Raw genomic sequence first — 23,948 nt, forward strand, 5'->3', positions numbered from 1 at the left:
TGATGTTTTTATTTATTTTAGTATTCTAGAGTAATATTACATTACAAATAAATACAATCACGGAAAAGCGTCAAACATTTCTCGATTCTCATTTATATTCCGATTTGCTTCATTTCTTTAACAGTAGATGAATAATGAAACATACACTGATAAACAGAAAGTATCAGAACTGTTTAACATGTAATCAGTGGCGGACTGGCCACACGGGCATTTGGGCAATGCCCGGTGGGCCAGTGGGCTGGTGAGCCTGGTAAACTTACAGCCCATTTTCACAGTAGTTAATAGAATACAGACGGGCTGTGTAGAAATATATTTTTAACTGTGGGAAGTAGCTCATTAAATCATCATGTTAGTGAGTCTGTTAGCTCGTAACAAAAGAACGTGTTCTTGGCAACCCGTCCGTGTTAATGGACTTTATTTAGGTTTCTTTTCGAGTACGTTGTCTCAAAATGCTTCAAAAACTAACTAAAATCCAGTATAAAACAGATATTTTTGTCTATTTTTGTTTACGTTTGACGTGCATGACGAGACAAAACAAGCCAAGTAGTTGAGGTCAATTAACCAAGCAACAATAGATGATGACAGAAACCTGAATGTCTTTATAGCTTTTATCTGAATTTTTTAGCAGTTCTTTGTCACGTAAATTCATTTGATGAAAGAAAGATTTCTGTGATAGACAACTTACTCAGGGAACCCTAATTAACGAGTAATTAACCTTTTTATAAAAACAAATTGACAATTTTGTTTTCAATAAATCATTAGACGAGCATTAATAATGTCAAACAGTAATGGCAACAAACACGAACTTCATAATTGAATAATTGGGACTAGACCTCTTTTGGAGGATAGATACTAAGCGACTCCGTACATTCCTCTAAACTAGTGTCACCCCCTGGTCCCATGGGTTAGGGCTGCTACAGGGGTGGTTCTCTTTAAGGCTGCAGAACGGAGACCGAGAACATATGAGTCGAAAAGCTCAATTTGCAGATATAGCAAGTAACCTTTATTATTTGATCAGCTGACTTAATGTAACTTATTTCCAGTTTAAAACACAATTAATACTGCAACATTGATCCTGGAATATTGATTTAAGGAAATCCTCTAATTATACGACAAAATCAGTGGCGCCCTTCAAGTTCGTTAAAGAACAATACCCACGCTGTGACATATTACACGATAGGTCTGTGCCTACGCTAGACAGTAAAGAAACAGTGAGCCTAGCCTAATAGTACAAATTTACTGCCGTACCTCTACGTGATCAACATTTTATTAAATACACTAATTACCCTACTTGAATTAGAAAGCCTAATTGACTGTTTATATTACCACAGATTAGGCCTACCACAGATCACAAGTCATGCAACATACGAACCTTAAATGATTTAACGACAAATAGTGCTACTCGCTGACCTAACATACAATATTATACGTAATATTCTGTGACATCGCTGCACGAGTGGTAACATATCTCAATCTTGTATAATCCCATCTTTTCCCTTAACATCATCAACCAAGACTTAATCAAATCAAAACAGAAGTGTTTTAATTCAACTGGTTGAAATTTTGGTATTAAACATTAAATAATTCATGTAAACTCACCTGCAGAAAGGAGATCGAGAACATATGAGTCGAACAGCTCAATTGGCAGAAATAGCAAGCGCCTGTGAACGTATGTTCCTACATAGGCACGCTTGCACACATTTAGTGTGCGTTTATGTGCTTGTAACTTATATATGGAACGCCATTTCGATAATTTTGTAAGGGTACATATTTTTCCGCGCAGCACTAGCATGCCGCACGCTGTATCGGGTATGACACCTTCTGAGGCCATGAGGCGCTATATGATTGCATCACTCCATACCCTTCTTACAACATGGTGCAGATTATAGTATTCGAAATTGCACACTAGTTACAAACAAACGATGTAAACACATGCATTACAATGTAGATATACTAATATGCACAGCATTTAAGTATCCTTCAACGTGTTGTAGGATAGTAAGAAAAGTTTAAGTTTTGCCCTTTCAGGTTCTTCTGTATATATCAAGGACTATGCACTTGACATTTGACAGCAAAACTGTACGACATTCTAGAAGGAAACGTCGCACACACACACACACCACACACACAATGTAAACATCTACAAGATGGGAGGGGGGGGGGGTCATATCCTACAGCGAAACAACTATCGTGCAAGAAATTGTTGAATGAAAGCATTCGCAAAACACGAAATGTAAAACCCGTTAATGATTACTTTCGATTACAGGAAGTCAAGAGCTTTCGTGAAGTATTTGTTCTTTCAGTTACAACCGTTTTAGTTCATGCAAAAATAGTACTATAGTCGTTGTATACTTCCTGAAGTTCACTGAGGCGGTCGGACTATAGAAGAACCAACATGTTATTCTTCATATTCATCCTGCTCTTTCTACAAGAGGGCGTCACAATTCGTAAGAACCTTCCTTCTTTTTAATTTCCAATATTAAACATTCTTTCAATGAGAACGTTCGTATTCAGTTTTAAGAAGTTTTGTTTCTATCAACAGTTACTCAACCACAGAGAGTGTTTTGCGAGTTCATATATTTCATGTAAATTTATTTCAGACGAATCCACGACAACTGTGATGTCAAAAAATAAAACAGTGATGAAGTTATAAAACCATAAAGAGTGCTTTGCGTGTTCATATATTTAATGTAAATTTATTTCAGACGAATCCACGACCAATGTGATGTCACAAAATAAAATAGTGATGAAGGGTTCTAATCTGACTCTCTCCTGCGGAGAAAATAGCAAAGAAGAAAGCCGAAAGCAAATATGGAGGTTTAAAGGTCAAATTCTATCAGCTGGGGATACCTCCTTCGTGCCTCAAGATTTAGAGAATATTAGAGTGTTAGCAGAGGGTCGTTTATTTATTGAACATGTTGAAATTAAGAATGAAGGTTTTTATTATTGTTCTTTAGGAAAAAGCGAGCCTCTAAAAGAAATGCATATATCAGTAGAAGGTAAGTAATTTAATAGGCTATGTTCACATTAGTCCGAGAATAAGAGATGTGTTTTAAGCATTACAAAGAGCGTAAAGGTGTGAATTATTTATACAATGTCAATCAAGCATTAAAATGGTAGTGATGTGCATATCAACACAACTCTTCCAACATTTTAAATATTGGATATTCTTAGCCGGGTAGCTACCCAGACTGTACGACACTCTGCCCAATACACAGTTACACCAAATGTGTCGATGGGAGATTTTCAAGCCTCCAGCAACATTTCCTCTGTATTTATATATCTGTTTGCCCAAATACACAGTTACACCAAATGTGTCAATGGTAGATTTTCAAGCCTCCAGAAACATTTCCTCTGTATTTATATTTCTATTTGCACAATACACACTTTCACCAAATGTGTCGATGGTAGATTTTCCAGCCTCCAGCAACATTTCCTCTGTATTTATATATCTGTTTGCCCAATACACAGTTACACCAAATGTGTCGATAGTATATTTTCCAGCCTCCAGCAACATTTCCTCTTCTTTATATATCTCTTTGCCCAATACACAGTTACACCAAATGTGTCAATGTCAGATTTTCAAGCCTCCAACAACATTTCCTTTGTATTTATATCTCACTTTGCCCAATACACAGTTACACCAAATGTGTCGATGGGAGATTTTCAAGCCTCCAGCAACATTTCCTCTGTATTTATTTGTCTGTTTGCCCAATACACAGTTACACCAAATGTGTCGATGGTGGGTCTTTCAACTTCCGACAACCTTTCCTCGTCAAGAAGCTATGGAATACAGTGCTTAGCGACAGGATCAAATCAGCGAGTAACATTTAGTTGGTTTGTGAACACAGATATCTACAATGGCGTTGAACGGCTTACTGTAAACAATACAGGGGACGTTTTAGCTTACTCTAGTACCATCTTGTACCATCCTAAAATTGGCGACAAAAGCATCTCGTGTTTGACTTATGGACGGATTAATCAAAGTGCGGTTGCTGCCAGCAAGAAACTCCCTGGTAACTTTCTTCTAGTTTCGTTTAGAACATTTGTTAATATACTACTCGTTTTGTTCTACTTTCTGATTAAGTAATCAAACAATTTTTAGTTAATTTGGATGAAGGACACTGTGCTCGATTATATCAGTCCCTTTATTATGTACCCATTGGTATTACCAAGTGTGCTTTTACATCAAATCTTAGTGATAATGTCTTCATATATGCAGATATGGTTAAGGTAGCTATATCATGAGGATATAAGGTATCCTATTTAATCAAAACTCACTGTTAATCTCTTCATATGTAGATACGGTAAGGGTAGTTAACATGAGGATGTAAGGTATCCTCTTTAATCAAAACTCCCTGTCAATCTCTTCATATATGCAGGTAGGTTTAAGGTAGCAATTTTCATGAGGATACAAGGTATCCTCTTAAATCAAATCTCACTGTTAAATCTCTTCATATTTGCAGTTATGGTTAAAGTAGCTATATCATAAGGATATAAGGTATCCTCTTAAATCAAATATCAGTGTTAATCTCTTCATATGTGCATATAGGGTTAAGGTAGTTGTTTCATGAGGATATACGGTATCCTATTTAATCAAATCTCACTGTTAGTCTCTTCATATTTGCAGAAAGGGTTAAGGTAGCTATATCATGAGGATATAAGGTATCCTCTTAAATCAAAACTCACTGTTAATCTCTTCATATTTGCAGATATTAACGAGGAAGTGGTAAAGCCTGTTCAGGAGGTTGCATGGTACGGCAAACATGTAACCTTTTCATGTCATCCTCGACTCGAAATTACATCTCTGATTGATTGGGAATATCCGAGGGACAGTACCGCCCGTGTTACAGATGATAACAGGAACCTGAACATTGAGAGTGTAGGCATGGAGGATGAAGGGGACTATAACTGTCTTAGGGAAGGAGATCATATTGAGGTCAAACGACTGGAAATTGGTTTGTTTTATAGGTCTGATATCTAGGTATAGGCTAATGCTATTCAGGGTTTATCCATTGTTAGACTGTGATGTTTTGTAAGTATTATGCGACCTTTAAAATGAATTAATGTCATCGTTATGTGTTTTGGTATCTCCACTCCAGAACACTTTATATACTCGTGATTTACTTTCGATGAACGCAACTTTAATTGTTTTGCACTAACATATGTAATTGTTGTATTCCAAGTACCACTGTGCCTATACTTGAATATTTTAAATTTTCCTATGATTCTACACTTAATCGCATATAACTTATCATTATGACACAAATGTTCTTTCACATTCACATTCTGTACTTTGCAGTTTACCCGGAACTGTCGAATATTACGAGTAACAATGAACAACAGCCATCAGGGGTAACTGTCTTCTGGACGAACATGCTATATCGTTTAGAATGCGCGGCATCAGCTGTTGGGCCACCTGCAAACTTATCTTGGTTGCTAGGTAACCAAGAACTACGTAGTAAAACTTCAACCACGAATAACTCCTACATTCCTGAAATTTATGACTATTCAAGTACAATCTTTTACGTACCGTCCGAGGGGGACCATGACATAACATGCCTTTTGAAGACAACATTGTATTCACTGAATAAATCAATCGCCATTTCAGGTAAGGTTGATTGGTTATACGATTTGACAGAAAAGTATTCATCAGTTTTAAAATTCATATGACGTAACTATCTGCCATTACGTTTTCCCGCCATTTACATATCAACAGTTTTAATTTATACATTCTCCTACACAGGCTCTCTAGTGTATAAGCAGTTTGCTAACAGTTTTATTTTATTTAGGTGTTAATGTTATCAGTGAAATATATTGTTTCCCAGTAAAAGTGGCGGCAGTGGACAATGATTCAAGAATAGTAGAGCATGGTGGGAACATATCTCTTTCTTGTGACTTGCAATCCAATCAAAATCACTTGTGGAAATTTAGCAAGACTAACGGTAGCTCAGGCAGCCTAATACCGGATGAACTTATAAAAACAAGCAGAAATAATGGCAACAATCAGAGTCACGTGACCATCAATAAAGTCAAGATGAAAAACCATGGTTACTACAGCTGTTTTCAACTGGATCAACCAGCCAATGTCACATTCGTTTATGTAAATGGTAAGCATTTACTAATGTAACATCTTAACGATTATTGGCATTTTATCTATGAAAAGTATAATACAAAAATAAATGAGCGCATCTTCAAATTTGAGAAATAATCAAGCAATATATGTTAATATGTTTAAATCACAAGGCTAATCAGGATGTACATGTTGATACGCCTGATCAGACTAGATATGTTAATAATCTCATATCGCAAGCCTAATCAGGGAAGGCATGTTGATGGCTAAAATGGCGAGCTATGTTAACATCTTTTTTTACCTCTATGTGTGGACATATTAGACTCTACATGTTGACATATTTGTAATTCAGGGCTAATCAGACTACACATGTTGACATAATTGTAGTACAGGGCTAATCAGATTAAGTATGTTGACATATCAGAATGTACATGTTGACATATTTTTTAGTACAGGGCTAATCAGACTGTATATGTTGACATAATTGTAGTACAGGGCTAATCAGGCTACACATGTTGACATAATTGTATAACAGGGCTAATGAGGTTAAGAATGTTGATATATCAAACTTTACATGTTGACATATTTGTAATACAGGGCTAACCAGGTTATACATGTTGTTATATTGTATTGCAGGGATAGTCAAGCTATGTATGTTGAACTGTTTTTCTTCCGTACTAAATCACACTATGAAGTGTTAAATGAACATTTCCCCAATCATAAAATACCTTTAATCGTAATGCTCTCAATCATTGTTCAGACTTTGTTATAAGCTTTCATAGTTGTACAGTAATTGAATTCTTACATCATTACCCCTAACCTGACAGTGTGTAATATCTGATTTGTTAAGTTGTACCTGAACTAGAAATGGAAGTTAACGATGAACCAGCAGCATCCGATAGTCAAACCATGCATCGCTATAGATCATACAAACTGAGGTGTACTGTCAAAGGGACGTTTTATCCTGTCAGCATTTCTTGGAGTGTTAATGGTGTGACCGTTAGGGAACGTATTGAACATATGGAACCGACCGAGAGTTACAATGATAATGAACTTCGTGACGTCAGCAGCTTATTTACATACAACCCTAACCGCGGTGATCAAAATGTATCTTGTCGGTCAAATAGTTCGGACGTCAGTAACAACAATATGAAAGTTTTGATTATAAAGGGTAAGTTGGTTATATCATTAATTGTTGGTTATATCATTAAAGCAGTATACTTCATCGTGTTCTTGTACGCGATGAATTGTGAGACATTATTGTGTGGTTTAAGTAAGAAATTTCATTGCTGCTGCGTAATGAACACAAATAGGTGGATGATTGTTAGAGCAAAGTAACAGCTAAAGTAGCAAGATTGGACTTTATGTATTTTAAAGTATAGACATATGACAGAGGAACGTATTCTCACCATCCTGGTGAAATTTGCGTTCAATTAAAACTACTGCTTTTCGAGATATCAATATTTGAAATCGACACATTAATACATTAATGCATTGTTTTATGCTTTTCCTAAACATTTATTTATCATAATCTAATTCGAAATTGGAATGCGTCCCAGTATGAATACACTTCCATTATTTTTGTATTGTTAGTTCCACATCCCCAGGTAAATAGGAATCTGATTCGATCTTAGGTCAAACATAATGTGAAAAATATAGTAAAACATAACAATGTGGTGTTTATGGACAACTATGACATCACAATTGTTTGCTTCAAGTTGACTCATGGTTACTGAGACAACTACAAAATATTAAGTAAACGCCATGTATGACTTTTCTCTCATCGGTAAAAAATAAATGTTCCATTGAACTATCCTTTTAAGGAGGCCAGTAACTGTATCCACATTACATGTGACTAAGGAAGTAATTACATGTAACTACGGAAGCAGTTACATGTTACTACGGAAGTAGTAATATGTGACTATGGAAGTAGTTACATGTGACTACGAAAATAATTACATGTGACTATGAAAGTGGTTACATGTGACTATGGAAGTAGTTACATGTGACTATGGAAATAGTTACATGTGACTGAAAGTAGTTACATGTGACTATGGAAGTAATTGCATTTGACTATGAAAGTAATTACATGTGACTACGAGAGTATTTCAATGTGACTATGGAGGTAGCTACATGTGACTATGGAAATTCAAGACTAACTATTGTATTTTAACAGAAATAATTTCTGTGACGGCAAAAGTCACTGTTCGTCGAATCCAATGGAATAAAGACGCGGAGTTACTGTGCTCTTATGATAATACTAGTGCTGACCTAAAGTGGAAATTCAACACTGAGAATGAAACAGAATCCTACGAAATTAAGAATTGTTTATTGAACAAGGAACGTCCGACAAGATTTCATCAATGTACACTAGAGCTTCCCGAGGTGAAGTTTATCAACCAGGGACAATATACATGTTATCATGGACTTGAAGAAATTGAGGTTGTCCACTTAAAAGTGATCGGTGAGTAAAATACCAAAGTACTTTACATTAATACCATCTGTACAACAAATAGTGTTAATACTATTTAATTTCATTTAAAGGCATATTCCGAGGCATTTGCTCACAATCATCTCCGGTAAAGCAAACTTGCAACGCCTCTCACCCCTAAAATTTTCCGCGTTGGGCATTTGATTTGGGGCATATTTGCACTTCACAACACATGCCTCCTCCCCCTCCCCTCTCCAAATAGGAACATCACCCGTTTGCTTGTAGCCCACCCCCTACTACATTATATGTTTGGTTATATGCTAATATGTACATGTTTGGTTATATATAGCTATTAAGTATATGTTTGGCTATATATAGCTATTAAGTACATGTTTGGTTATATATAATTATTAAGTACATGTTTGGGTATATATCTATACACGTTTATAGTACATGTATATAAGAGCGAAGTAATCATTAATCACTTAGTTGAAGATTTGAAAACGCCTTGTATTGCACTTCAAATTAGTTATTAACGATGTACAATTTAATGCGTGTGTGAACAGTTACCTGATGTTTCGCTATATATTACTATTAAGTACATGTTTGGCTATATATAGCTTTTAAGTACATGTATATATCAAAGCGAAGTAAGCATTAATCACTTACTTGAAGATTTGAAAACGCCTTGTTTTGCACTTCAAATTAGTTGTTAACAATGAACAATGTGAAGTGCGTAAACAGTAAACTGATATGTTTAATTATATTGTCGAACATACAAAAGAATACCCAACAACGACCAACAAATAACTCGTAAGAACAAAACCAAAACAAAGGCAATAAAGCTGGTTAATTAGAAAACCTGTAGATGAGTCGCGTGTGTGAGGCAAAGGTCGTGTAAGTAAAGTAATATTAAATGTGTAACTATGGCTAAAGGCATTGAAGACTCGCCCCAAACCGCGTGCCGCGCACTGAAAAAGTTAACTTTCTTTTGCTTCCAAGTGACGTTTTGTTCGTGTCGCTACAAAAAACAGACAGCAATGAAAGGTGATACCTTGTTATCTTTTATCTGGACATGAGATGTCCATCGCTGTATCGTTTATATGTATCGTTTGACCGCAGCTGTTTGTACTGACTGTACACTAGTGTCTAATTACCGACGGTAGCAAGTTGTGTGCGTATTTTATGGGATCGATGGTGGTGTCTAAAACTTTGGTTACACCTCATTCGAAACTAGGTCAGATTACCGGCATTAGACGTTTCGTTTTGCGCGAGTCTCCACACCCTTTGAGTTATTCGTTTCCTACTCGCTGGAATGTTGCATATATGTCTACTTTATGCAGAGCAAGGAAACTGGTTGGTAAAGTTTATTCTTTTTTCTGATCTTTAGTTCAGCTGGATGTGTTCATTCTGCACGGAGATGTACCGATTAAGAATGGTCCACTTGATGTTTACGAGAGTTCCCAGTACACATTCGTCTGCATTGCCAACAGCACAGATGAAATCAAATATATAAATTGGAAGATCGATAATATTATACAGAAGGATAATATAACCATACAGAATGAGACAACAAAGTATCTGTACCAACTGCGATCAAACATCTCCTACAAGCCGTCCTTGCACCATCAGACTCTATCATGTTCTTCAGGAGGAGAGGAGGAGAGGACCAAAGAAAAAACAGTTTTACTCAGAGGTATGGTTCAGTATCATCACTTACAAGCCAATTTAGGCATAAAACCCACTGTTTCTTCATATTTTCAATAGAGAAGTAAAACATTTCTTCCGTAGTGTGTATAGCATATTGCAAGCGCAAATTATTCTCATATACACATTTCTCATCGGCTTGATATATCATGGATGAAAATGTCTTGAAATATATTTGATTTCTATAACGAAATACAATTGATAACGTTATTCGTAATGGTTCAAAGTAAACTATGAAAACAAGACTTGTAATCATGAAAAATACATCAGCCAGCTTAATTTGCTATTTCTCTCCTTTTGTTTTCATACAGTGAGCATTCCTTTCATTAGGAATGTTGTTCTTTGGAGTGTACTCATCTTCATTATCGTCACACTTTCATCGCTGCTGGTTTGGTCCTGTCAAGGATGTTCTAACTGTTAAGTTTCAAAGATTGTTCTTTTAAACAAGATAATGTAATACCTTAAATTATTTAATATTTGAAAAATTGATAGAATAATATGAAAAGAGCAGGCCACGTGCTTGGAACAATCGACCTCAGCTGTATAAGTCTTGCACCTTACCAAATGGAGCTACCGAAACTTACAGTTCAGTAGCTATTCCTAAAAAGCATTTTATACATTATGACTGATGGTGATGATGAGTTCCTTGACCAGGCGCTGCATATTATGTAATGTTGCTACGAATGTGTTACAAATTACGGTATTCAAATCACCAGTACATATCAGTTTATTAATTAATATTATGGGTGCATTTCATCGGTATTGAATTATTTTCATATTAACTTTTATCAATTACAGTAGCAAGAAATAATAAAGCGAACCTGACAAGGTATGTTTAGCTGATGCATGACATTACATTGACTAACAGACGCTTGTGATGTACTTTATGCGACTTTTGAAGACATTTAAAGATCATCAGAATTGTTCCCAGATATGAGAAAGTCAAAGATTGCTATAGATGTTGTCAAAAGTACTTTCGATGAAATTCTTATTCTCCGATTTATTCCCATTAAGTCACATTAAGTTTATCAGTTGAGAGTAACTACTTTTACAGTTGCATTAAAATGCTTGTTAAAATTTGAGAATTGGTGACCAAAATAGTTGACTTTCTAACATATTCCTCAGCATTGACTATTAACGTTATTCGTTAGTCATACGGAGTAGGCCTATATGTCAGAAGTTTGTAGCAAATAGATTGCTGCAGAACACTTCACTGATTGTTGCTTTACATTAACATCAAGCTTACACCCAGTAACGTTTGAGACGATGTGGAATTTAACGCTGAAATATATCCCTTTTAGCTGATGCTGTTTAGCGATCAACAATAACTACCATGAAGAAACATGTGCGTTCAAATATACAAATAAATTTCTTACGTTGTACTTTTTCTCACGAAGTCTCCAGATGATGGAAATACTAGTCGCAAGAGGCAAAGAAGAGGGAATAGATCGGAAGGCTTGTAAGTAAATCTACACAAGCTTTAATTCGATTTCTGTATGTTCGGGAATGGTTATAATGTAAAGAGAGTTTTGATTGTTCAATACATCCTGAATCCTGTATGTTGAATCCTGTATGTTGAATGCTGTATGTTGAATGCTGTATGTTGAATCCTGTATGTTGAATCATGTATGTTGAATGCTGTATGTTGAATGCTGTATGTTGAATCCTGTGTGTTGAATCCTGTGTGTTGAATCCTGTATACTGAATCCTGTATGTTGAATCCTGTATGTTGAATGCTGTATGTTGAATCCTGTATGTTGAATCCTTTATGTTGAATCCTCTATGTTGAATCCTCTATGTTGAATCCTCTATGTTGAATCCAAATATTGCTTATTGAAATCGAAAGTGAAGTACTTCATGAAGCAGAGTAAATACTAACGTTTAACATGGCCTGTAGAATCGAGACAAGAAAACACATTCATTGATGAATGTTATTTGGTACCTACTGTTATCAAATTATACCAACTAGGACTGTGTAATGTGCGATGTATGATAAGTTACATTTAGTTGTTTTCTATGTTTTTAAACACAATAAGCATTAGCTAGCTATAGTGGTACGTTTTGAGTTTGGCATTTTCTTTATACTTAGTTCAATGGTTTTTAACTAGTGAAACTTATTGGAACATTAGTTTCATAACACTGCAAGAGTATTATTGTTCTTTGTTCTTATTGTAAGTCTTGTAGTGACGTCATCTTTTATGTTACTTAGCTAAACTACCACTATTACTTTTTCATTTTTGCCAACAGGGAGGCGATCAATGGTAGCGTACTCTAAAAGGTATTGTTGTTTTTTATTTTTATATTTATTCGATCTATTTATACGCTTTATACGCTTTCAAGACACACCAAAAGTACATCTCTGTGTTGTAATTGCAAAGCACCTTACCTCACCGAGAGACTCGATATATAATGGTAGTTTGAGATTATGTAAGTGGCATGATATCAACAGCAAAATACTCCCGTTAAGCATCCTCACTTACACCTAAACATTCAAGGTGCAGGGCTATTCCATATAATGATGTAGATGTAGATGGTGCAGATGTAATGCATTCGCATCTGTTAGCTACACATTCGTTACATTCACTTACACAAGTATTACTGTGCATTGTTTTTTATTGGGTAATATGGAATGTGATGAAACATCAGCACGTGATTATACGCATCTATGAAAATTTCGGCTATGCCTTCAGTGTTTGGAATATGAAACATGATAACGAAACATTGTAACCTAACTTACACCAGAATATACAAGAGCATTACTACATGTATGATCGTGGCCTTTTACTGGAAATATAAGCACCAGGTCCCCCCCCCCCCCTTACAAAGAGAAGGAAATAAAGATATATCGATATACACTTGTTATGTAACTTACGTGATGAAATAACGCAACTTGTTATAGGTACCAACAAAAAAAAATTGTTTTCCTCCATTTTAAAAATGTTTGGGAAAATATTTATAGTTTTTTCTTTTACTCTGTATGATGTTTTACCAGTTCAGCTTCACGTTTTTCTATGAGGAGAATGTCAAGAAGATCAAGGAAATCAAGAACTCTGTCAGGGAAATCCGAAGAAATGGATGGTAAATAGATAACTGGATATTTCTAGATCAAAAAGTAAAACTATATATATATATATATATATATATATATATATATATATATATATATATATATATATATATATGTATATATATATATATATATATATATATATATATATATATATATATATATATATATATATATATATATATATATATATAAAAGAAATCCCAATGTGAAGGAATGAAATATGGGGATTAATACTGGCAATAAATATAACCTAAAGGAGTGGCAAGGTGTAATTCAGTATTCTTCGAGTTTGGTGAGACTACAAATACCATTGGCAAAATTTACTATAGGAAGGCCTATATGTAGTCAGACACAAATTACCTAGTTTTTTAATACCCATTTCAACTATATGAATCTACTATTAAGATACTATATGTAATCATACACTAAACACCTAGTTGTTTAATACCCATGTCAACTATATGTATCTACTATTAAGTTACTATATGTATTCAGACACTAAACACCTAGAGTTGTAATACCCATATCAACTATATATATCTACTGAACTTGGTTTAATGTACTAGATCAGTATGAGGCTGTTATCGCTGAATCTTACGGAAGCCGAGTGATACCATTTAAACATCTCTGTTTGGCGATGAAACTGAAAGAAGGAAGATATTTTGATCGATGGGTTGGTACCATGAGACAGAAATTTGCAGCAAAGACTGGTGTAATTATAACCACTGTGTCAGGTAAATTAAACTATTAAAACTATTAGGCTCTTGAAACTTGTTTAATTAATTTAAAACAAATGTATACTTGAAGATATGCTAGTAAAATTATTTACGGGTATGCTAACAACTTTTACTTGGGGGTATCCTAAAAAGTTCTGGGATGAATTTGGCTTCACACAAACGTACTCATCCCCATATAAATGGGTGATTTCCTCCCAAAACAGATTAATAAACGTTAAAATTATGTAAAAAAAGGGGGCATTTTAACGAAACGCATTTAAACAGTGGAAGGACTTTCTATTTTTACAGTCAGTATTCATACTTTGATTGCCCTTCATACTTCAATATTGTTACTTTTGTAGGAGCAGTGTCGGAAGAGAAACAATTTCGCTGGGATATGTTTGTCAAGAATATCATTGACATACCAAGATGTCAGTATATTGCTTTAATATACGGCACTGGACTTAGTGACGGTATGTTGTATATAATTAATGTCGTATCAGAGTTGTCGTTTGAGGCGGGTAATACACTCTTGGAAAAGTGAATAAGATTTATAGTCTTACAGAAGCAAACCACCAAGATGAGTATTCTAAATAAAGCGTAATCGTAGAAAAGGTTAAATTTTAAAAGCCGTGAAATTTTCCTGGAGTTGCAACGTCAATTTTTTCCAAAGGTGAATTGTCACAGTGGCGTGCGTAGGAATATCAAAGGTGGGAAGGGGATGGGAAGGGGTGTTCAAAGTTGGTGAAGGGGGTACGGGGGAGAGGGTGGGCAGTACATGGCTACTATCTACAAAATACTTAAAAATAGTTATTCATTGTACTTCGTAACAAACAAAGTTTCGAAATCATTCATTTACTTCAAACCAGGGCCATAATTCAGAGGATTGTGTATAACTCCCTTCGATAAGACTTGGATGATGGACATTTTAACTTTAATGAATTTCATTTCATATCTTTCGTTATTGAGAAGTTTCTTATAACAACAACGAATACTCAATGTACCTTGATCATTCAAGCTAAACTAGCCTATTTGTTTTTCACTTCGAGTACACCATTCGCCGTATATACATTTCTCGATGAAAGTTCTAATTAAGACAAAAACATGTCATAAGCGTATTTACGCAAACCAACGTGAAGCATAAATGTAACAATCTCAGCTGTCATAAGCATATGTACACAAACCAACATGAGGCATAAATGTAACAATCTCAGGTGTAACAAGCGTATATACGCAAACCAACTTAAAGCATAAATGTAACAATATCATGTGTCATAAGCGTATATAACAGATCACAATATTCCATAACGAACAACCAAAGTCCATCTGTTAATAAACAAATGAAACTTATGCATGGTTAATATAATTATTTAAAATCGTATCATTGAATTGTCTATAGATCTTATTTAACTCTCATTACCTTAATTAGAGAAGTAATCTAAACACACTAAATACCTCAGCTTCATTCTTCATTCAGGAAACCTTTATTTGGTTCAAGAATTTCTTGCTGTGGAGTCCCTGCGATCGTTTCTAGAGGCTTTGTCTCCGCAGCAGTCAAAACGAACGACTGAGAACATCCTAACGTTCTCTCTCGACATTGTCAATGGCATAAGCTTCTTAGCAAAATTTAATGTAAGACGAAATTTTTCTTTTCATTGATATCGTGGAATTGTTCACTAAGTCGAGTATTGTTCACTAAGTTCAGTATGTTGTATTCCAATTACGATATGCAATTCTATATTGGGACAGTCTGCTCACATTTAAGATGGGGACAGAGAAATAGAGAAATGAATGGTGGTAAGAATAGGAATGGAACTCCAACTCTCATAGTAATATACTGTATTGACCATGGCGAAACAGCTAACGCCTTGTACTGGGGTAGTTTATTGACAATTATTCAAAATGTACGGTTCACTATAGTTTTTTTTCTTAGAGGATGTTTATTCTTAATGACATAACGTAAACAGGTTTCGCTACATTAGTTGTTAAGTATTTCACACTACTAAACATACATTGAATCGTTTTTGTTTACAGTTCTGTCATCCTGGAATAGCAATAAAGAAGATCATGGTGACAACGGAAAACAGATGTAAATTATTTGATTTCTGCCTTAAGGAGGACGCAGTTGACAAGATTGAAGCCATCATCAGTAAGGTATGACAGACATGCGCATAGTTCTTTAGCTATATCGTGCTCAACAGACTTCAATGAAGCATAGCGCCACTTATACTGGAGGACGACTGGTAGACGCCATAAAGCTGATCCTAGTCAGATTCACGGACACCCACGTCTACCATATTTTATGTCTTTAGTATGAGTAAACTAAAACAAAGTGATAAATTTCATGGTTTTACCTAAAAGTTTCTTTTAATTAAAATGGTTTCAGTTTGAGAATGTTAGGTAATATAGCTTTTGAGGTATTATTGGTAGAAATTAGGTAAATTTAATACACTTATCGTCTTGCCTTGTGGATAATGAATCCTATTGCCAGTTATTCATATGCAGACAATATTTGAATTGATAATCAGCCAGGGCATTGATTGATTGATAATCAGTCAGGCGATTGGTTGATTGGTTTATTGATTGAATAATAATCAGTCAGGGGATACCAGATAAAATTATCATTTTTTAAGTAAAATATTTCATTTTTCAATGAGTTTTGTAATATAATCATTCTTCTTCTTTTAGAATAAACCAGCACTAAGGAATTTTGCTTCTGAAACGATTCTCAGGGAGGATTATTCTGACGAGAGCGATGTTTGGTCTGTAGGAGTTGCATTGTGGGAACTGTTTTCATTGGGTATATCATTTCTTATATTTATGTAACAAATTTATTTTGCTGATTTGATTATATGCCCGTGACATTATTGTAGTAAAATATGAACAGTTAAATTTCTTAATATTAACCATCTTGTCTCGTATGCCTACAGTGTAAGGTGCTTGCGTCACTACAATGAAATCATTCTGCTTATGTTTCAACCTTCATCTTAAATGAGTATATTGTAACAAAACACAGAACATATTACTTATAAAAGGTTAACTTTCCTTACAACCTGGTTAAAGAGTATATTGTAACAAACACAGAGCATAGTACTTATAATATATAGGTTAACTTTCCTTACAACATGTTTTATGGGTATGTAGTAACAAATCCGAGAGCAAAATATTTATAATAGGTTAATATTCTTTACAACCTGATTAAAGAATATATTGCAACAAACCCAGAACATAGTTCTTATAATAGGTTAACATTTTTATAACCTGTTTAAAGGATATATTGTAACAAAACAGAGAGGCGCATAGTACTTATAATATGTTAACTTTCCTTATATACAACCTGTTTAAAGAGTATATTGTAGCAAACACAGAGCATAGTACTTATTATAGGTTAAATTTCCTTACAACCTGTGAACATTGGGGCATTTCATGATCCTGCATTTAGTAAGCTCTAGAATGCTTTGTCAAGTTATCGATATTATACTTTACTCACGACTAATTAGTGTTTTAGTGATTAAAGCATTCTACAGTGCTGAATATAAAATATCCTTACGACACACCATAATAAATGTGAAGTCTTGCTGTGTATATATGCATGAATTAATTTATGCCTGGTACGGCACTTCCAGCCGTTGATCAAGTCTCCTTCATGAATTCAGAGTGTGTGTATTCACTTGAATTGAAAACTAATGTAAATTATAACGAGCTAAGCACCATCGACATTTACCTTTTTTTTTAAGGTGATAAACCTTTTAAAGGACTCGACATTGACGCTATTCAACGTCTGATGACACAACGATTCCTCTTTCCTCAGCCTGCGAATTGTCATCAACTACTGTAAGTAGATTCAAAATACTCAATAGTGGCATCCATCCCTTCAACTATTTAGTCGACCTGTCTTAAAAAACAATTACCTATTCAACACACAATGGAAAGAAGCACATTCATCTTTAAGGTGCAACGGAATCAACAACGGTAGGATGACGTCATAGTTTATGCCAAGTTCCAAAGTTCCTAAGGCCCTACATACTAACAGTATACAGACGTATGTAAGCAAAGGTGCCGTGTTTCGGTGAATGCATTGACAGTGTCACGGGAAAGGGCATAATAAACGTTCACTCCCTATATAGTAAATGATGTAATTAAGTTATACCAAGCATGCAATGTAACTTGTGGAAAGTAAAATCACCATTACATGAATGGATGTTGATATCGTCAAGGAGTAAATGCGAGCTGCTTCCATACGTGATTTTAATCTGAGAGGGGGGATTTTACAAGGACGAATCTTGTTTGCATTTGATGAATTTGAGCCTTAACTTTCAAGAGCAAGGATACAGTTATTTTAAAATATTCAATACAGTGATTGTCATCAGTAATTTGACTGAAATTCATACGACTGAATGACTTCATATAGTAAGTAGTATAACATCAACGTAATAGCTAGTATGGTTCATATCGTAAGTAGTATAACACTCATCATAATAGCTAGTATGGTTCATATCTTAAGTAGTGTAACATTCATCATAATAGCTAGTATGCTTCATATAGTAAGTAGTATAACATTCATCATAATAGCTAGTATGGTTCATATCGTAAGTAGTATAACACTCATCATAATAGCTAGTATGGTTCATATCTTAAGTAGTGTAACATTCATCATAATATCTAGTATGCTTCATATAGTAAGTAGTATAACATTCATCATAATAGCTAGTATGGTTCATATCGTAAATAGTATAACACTCATCTTAATAGCTAGTATGGTTCATATAGTAAGTAGCATAAAACTCATCATAATAGCTAGTATGGTTCATATCTTAAGTAGTGTAACATTCATCATAATAGCTAGTATGCTTCATATAGTAAGTAGTATAACACTCATCATAATAGCTAGTATGGTTCATATCTTAAGTAGTGTAACATTCATCATAATATCTAGTATGCTTCATATAGTAAGTAGTATAACATTCATCATAATAGCTAGTATGGTTCATATCGTTAATAGAATAACACTCATCTTAATAGCTGGTATGGTTCATATAGTAAGTAGTATAACACTCATAATAATAGCTAGTATGGTTCATATCTTAAGTAGTGTAACATTCATCATAATAGCTAGTATGCTTCATATAGTAAGTAGTATAACATTCATCATAATAGCTAGTATGGTTCATATCGTAAGTAGTATAACACTCATCATAATAGCTAGTATGGTTCATATCTTAAGTAGTATAACATTCATCATAATAGCTGGTATGTTTCATATCTTAAGTAGTGTAACATTCATCATAATAGCTAGTATGCTTCATATAGTAAGTAGTATAACATTCATCATAATAGCTAGTATGGTTCATATCGTAAATAGCATAACACTCATCTTAATAGCTGGTATGGTTCATATAGTAAGTAGTATAACACTCATCATAATAGCTAGTATGGTTCATATCTTAAGTAGTGTAACATTCATCATAATAGCTAGTATGCTTCATATAGTAAGTAGTATAACATTCATCATAATAGCTAGTATGGTTCATATCGTAAGTAGTATAACACTCATCTTAATAGCTGGTATGGTTCATATTGTAAGTAGTATAACACTCATCATAATAGCTAGTATGGTTCGTATCGTAAGTAGTATAACAATCATCGTAATAGCTATAGTATGGATCGTATAGTAAGAAGTATAACACTCATCATAATAGCTAGTATGGCTCGTATCGTAAGTAGTATAACAATCATCAAAATAGCTAGTATGGCGCGTATCGTAGGTTGTATACCACTCATCATAATAGCTAGCGTGGTTCATATCGTAAGTAGTATAACACTCATCGTACTACCTAGTATGAATAATAATACACTATGGTGACATTACCCTTCACTACACACCAAACGGCTGGATGACTTCATATCGTAAGTAGTGTAACACTCATCATCATAGCTACTATGGTTCGTAACGTAAGTATTATAACACACATCATTATAGCCTGTGTGTGAAAAAAAACACCATGGTTACATAACCCTTTACTACAAACTAAAGATTTATAGAGATTTCCTTAAATATTGATACTTAATACTATATCTTCCATATGTAATATAATCACATTTTCAAGACGTGAACTCAAACTACCACAAACTGAAGATTTATAGAGATTTCCTGCAATATTGATACCTAATACTTTATCTTCCATATGTAATATAATCACATTTTCAAGACGTGAACTCAAACTTCTACAAACTAAAGATTTATGGAGATTTCCTGCAATATTGATATCTAATACTATATCTTCCATATGTAATATAATCACATTTTCAAGACGTGAACTCAAACTTTGAATTTCCCTCCTTTTTGTTAGTTATGACGTAATAGTGGATTGCTGGAGAGTGGTAGATGAACGCCCAACCATGGATGAACTCTTAGCGAATCTTAAATCGGCGATTCATGAGCTCTTACTGGTAAGCTGAAAAATTTCAACTCATCAGCATAATCCTGACAATTATTAGCCGTTTACGAAAACTGCGCAGTAACTGCATTGATTAATTAATCGAGTCAATCAAATAAAGGATTAGGTATTCTTTCTGAACCTGTGAAACAAGCTGATGTGATTGTTGTCATTTTAGCTGCATTTCTTAAAGCACTTAGTTACATTGTGCAGCTCTCGATTTTGTTAACACAGTCTTGTTGCACAAGGTCCCTTTAAACAATATAACGTCTAATCAGTACATTGTAATTCACTACGTCAACGTCCGAAATTTCCTTTCTAAATGTAATTGTCAATAGTTCTACTAATTCTCACAACATCGCTTTATTACAAACCTACCGATACTCATATTAACTTTGCTGATTATGTAAATTATGATAAACAGATTGCGTCCCTCACGGGTTTCTTTCTCACAGCCGGTTGTCCCCCTATTTACCCTTCGGGAACTGATTGCTAGAGTAACTAAACTTAGCCTTACAGACCAATTATAATATATACATAAACTTCCACACAAATAGTACGTATCTTAATATATTGTCCAGAAAAGAAACTATATAAATGTTACATTTACATGTCAAATATTTACATTAAACCAATCTTTCGTTATCGAAAACAAATGCACCCTTAACTATTACTGTTATTGATTTTTGTAGGCCACGTCATCTGAAGGATCAGCGATCAGTGAAAAGATGATGTTAAATATTCGTGACACTTATGGCATATCTAACGCTTCTTCTGAGGAGACTATTTACGAGACGATGGGCAAATCTTAAAGGGAAGATGGTTAATAACTATTCGGCTAACAAGAAAAGATAATCATTCGACCTGAAATCGATGACAACTCATTTCAATGAATCTGGACGTTGATGAAAGGAACAACTTGCTCTTATATAATTGTAGAAAAACAAATAAATGGCTACTAAAAAATTATCACACATTTCAAACGGTAATTATCTCAAATTTGCCGTTTTACACGGGTTAGTATAGATCTCATCAAACTGATTATAACTTTTAGATTCCATCAAGTTTTCATAACGGTTAAATTCAGATATAGACTATTTACATGTAATCAAAACAGTAATTTTACTTTATTGTTTTGCAGTGTTTGTTACTTATCAAATAAGGCCCCTTTTACGCTTCCGTACAGAGTGTATTACACCGTACACAACGTGAAGTTTACTTGCAGCTTGATTACATAATATAAATAACGTGTTGTGCAATAACGTTTGGATTCACCATGGACTACACACATTCGCTTTTGTTTTCCATTATAAAGCCTAAACGATGTTAGAAAATGATATAACTGCTTGAATGGATGAATTTTTATTTCATTATGTAAATACGGTATCTGCAGTTACTTGTTAATTTTAAATTTGTTCTCTAATATGGTGGGTTACTAGCTGCATCAGTGGAACATAAGAAAAAGGAAGAAAGTGTTGTTAGTAGTCTAGACTACTCATGTATAACTAGTAACAACATTTACTGTGTGATAGTGATATGGATAACATAGTATTATAGACTACCCATGCATAACTAGTAGCAACATTTACCTGTGTGATAGTGATATGGGGAACATAGTGGTCTAAACTACCCATGCATAACTAGTAACAACATTTACCCGTGTTACAGTCGACACAGATTCATTTCATTTATAAAATTACTACGTTAATGTTCGTCATTTTTATGACTGATAGTTCAATATAAATAGTCAACTCTTTATTGATTGACTGATACGATTATTAAGGTAACTAAGATCAATATCCTGACTTTATCATAACATTAATATCCCTTGGATTCGAAAAATGAATTATAATTACATGAGACCGCTAACTGTCCTTGGTAAAGGAGCTGCGGTAAAAACAATTGGAAGTCTGCAGAAGAGTAACACTTTACAAGGTACAATGGAATTGCTTCCTGTTAACATATCCAATATATTTGTATAAATATTATTTTAAAGGTGGTTGTATGTTGTGACGTTCTATCATTCATCCTATATTTATTTTATGTTTATAGTTGTGCATCTTCTAGGGTACATCGTCTGGTCTAAGCTGTGCGTCCACCCCATGTAGGTTAAAGAAAAATCAACAAGGCTTTAATTTAACAAGATAACAAATATCAAGTATAGCTAAAAACTAATGTGTAAGACTTGCAGTTCTTGTTACATTAATAACATAGTAACATAATATAGTTATTACACCTTTGATTGGCTATAGCGCCATCTGTTTAGCCTTGAAATCGATTAGAAACCGAAGCTTTTCAAAAAAGAAGATAGATGCTTCGCTGTTGAGGCTTTAAATATTAAATTTAGTTTTGTACATTACTGTATAACTTATGATGCCAATAAATGTTAAAATGTCTTAATTTTGATTGATTCTATTAAGAATTTAAAATAAGTCAAATTACAAATATAAAGTAACAACCCATCACAGAGGTGAATTGTATTCAATGCTATATAACTATAGCAGATTTCAAGAAAACACACTGAACAACGGACCGAGCTGTATGAAACTAACTGAATTTGTTAGTTTTAATGAACTAAACAAAGATCCTTGTTGTATGAAACTTACTGAATTTGTTAGTGTTAATAAACTAAACAATGCTCCAAGCTGTATGATGTTGACTGAATTTGTTAGTGTTATAAACTAAACAACGGCCCAAGCTGCATGAAACTGACTGAATGTGTTAGAGTTAATGAACTAAACAACGGCCCAAGTGGTATCAAGCTGACTGAATTTGTTAGTATTAATGAACGAAACAACGATCCTTGTTGTATGGAACTGAATGAATTTGTTAGTGTTATGAACTAAATAACGGTCCGAGTTGTATGAAGCTGACTGAATTTTTATTTGTTATAAAACAAACAATGATCCGAGTTGTATGAAGCTGATTGAATTAATAAGTGTACTGTTAACTCATATTCGAATATTAATTGCATGTGAGCCACGAACTACTTGGTTACTTGTCTTTACCAATCCAATCGTAACCTTCAGACTATGCAGCCTGGTCAACAAACCGTCTGAATTGGTAAATTTAAACTTTTAAGATTATTTATTGACATAGATTTATTCATAGTACCTGAGCAGTCTGTATCACACATTCTTACAGTGTCAGTTGATGGGTTGTTGTGAAACTGTCTGCTCCACCGCCCTTGAACAAGAGATGCGCGTTATATATGGCTGATTTAAAGTCATTATAGGGACTAGTCGTTTAACGTTAACGAATATTCCAACCCATACTAGACTGCATACTATCGAGTCCAACTTTGTTATAGTCACAAACTATATCTTATTTCCATGTTACCATTTATTCATAGCTGGGACTCAATTTCATTTACAAACAAAATGCCTTTAATCATGATATCAAGGTATTATTCACCCGTTCAGGGATTTGTTTTAAACTTATGGAAATATTGTATTAAAGGGATTCAAATATTGACAAATATAAAAGCCATTGAGTTAATTTGAAGAGAAATATA

The 23,948-nt window shown here is 34.2% G+C and overlaps 1 protein-coding gene across 2 annotated transcripts; it reads left to right on the forward strand.

The window, feature by feature from the left end:
• Positions 1-2,188: 2,188 nt before the first annotated feature.
• Positions 2,189-23,004, forward strand: LOC139977787 (uncharacterized). 2 transcript variants are annotated; one of them, XM_071987419.1, is made up of 22 exons: positions 2,189-2,447; positions 2,706-2,999; positions 3,723-4,016; positions 4,713-4,958; positions 5,303-5,611; positions 5,829-6,110; positions 6,924-7,244; positions 8,250-8,537; positions 9,895-10,200; positions 10,523-10,627; positions 11,010-11,040; positions 11,609-11,670; positions 12,459-12,489; positions 13,204-13,289; positions 13,848-14,015; positions 14,360-14,470; positions 15,475-15,629; positions 16,032-16,151; positions 16,686-16,797; positions 17,735-17,831; positions 20,348-20,447; positions 21,127-23,004. In XM_071987419.1, the coding sequence occupies exons 1-22, from the start codon at positions 2,396-2,398 to the stop codon at positions 21,244-21,246; spliced, it is 3,690 nt and encodes a 1,229-aa protein (XP_071843520.1). In that variant the 5' UTR covers positions 2,189-2,395; the 3' UTR covers positions 21,247-23,004. The 2 variants fall into 2 exon arrangements, with proteins under 2 accessions (XP_071843520.1, XP_071843521.1); XM_071987420.1 differs by having other exon boundaries at positions 2,958-2,999.
• Positions 23,005-23,948: the final 944 nt, after the last annotated feature.

This window comes from Apostichopus japonicus, chromosome 12, assembly GCF_037975245.1.
Source record: "Apostichopus japonicus isolate 1M-3 chromosome 12, ASM3797524v1, whole genome shotgun sequence".
NCBI classification, from domain to species: domain Eukaryota; kingdom Metazoa; phylum Echinodermata; class Holothuroidea; order Aspidochirotida; family Stichopodidae; genus Apostichopus; species Apostichopus japonicus.

Excerpts from the sequence above, each read along its gene's own strand:
- LOC139977787 (XM_071987419.1), top strand. The coding sequence starts at position 2,396 with ATGTTATTCTTCATATTCATCCTGCTCTTTCTACAAGAGGGCGTCACA. Across the intron at positions 10,628-11,009 it reads CTGTCAAGGATGTTCTAACT|TAGCAAGAAATAATAAAGCG; the intron begins GTTAAGTTTCAA and ends TATCAATTACAG. Across the intron at positions 13,290-13,847 it reads GAAATCCGAAGAAATGGATG|ATCAGTATGAGGCTGTTATC; the intron begins GTAAATAGATAA and ends TTAATGTACTAG.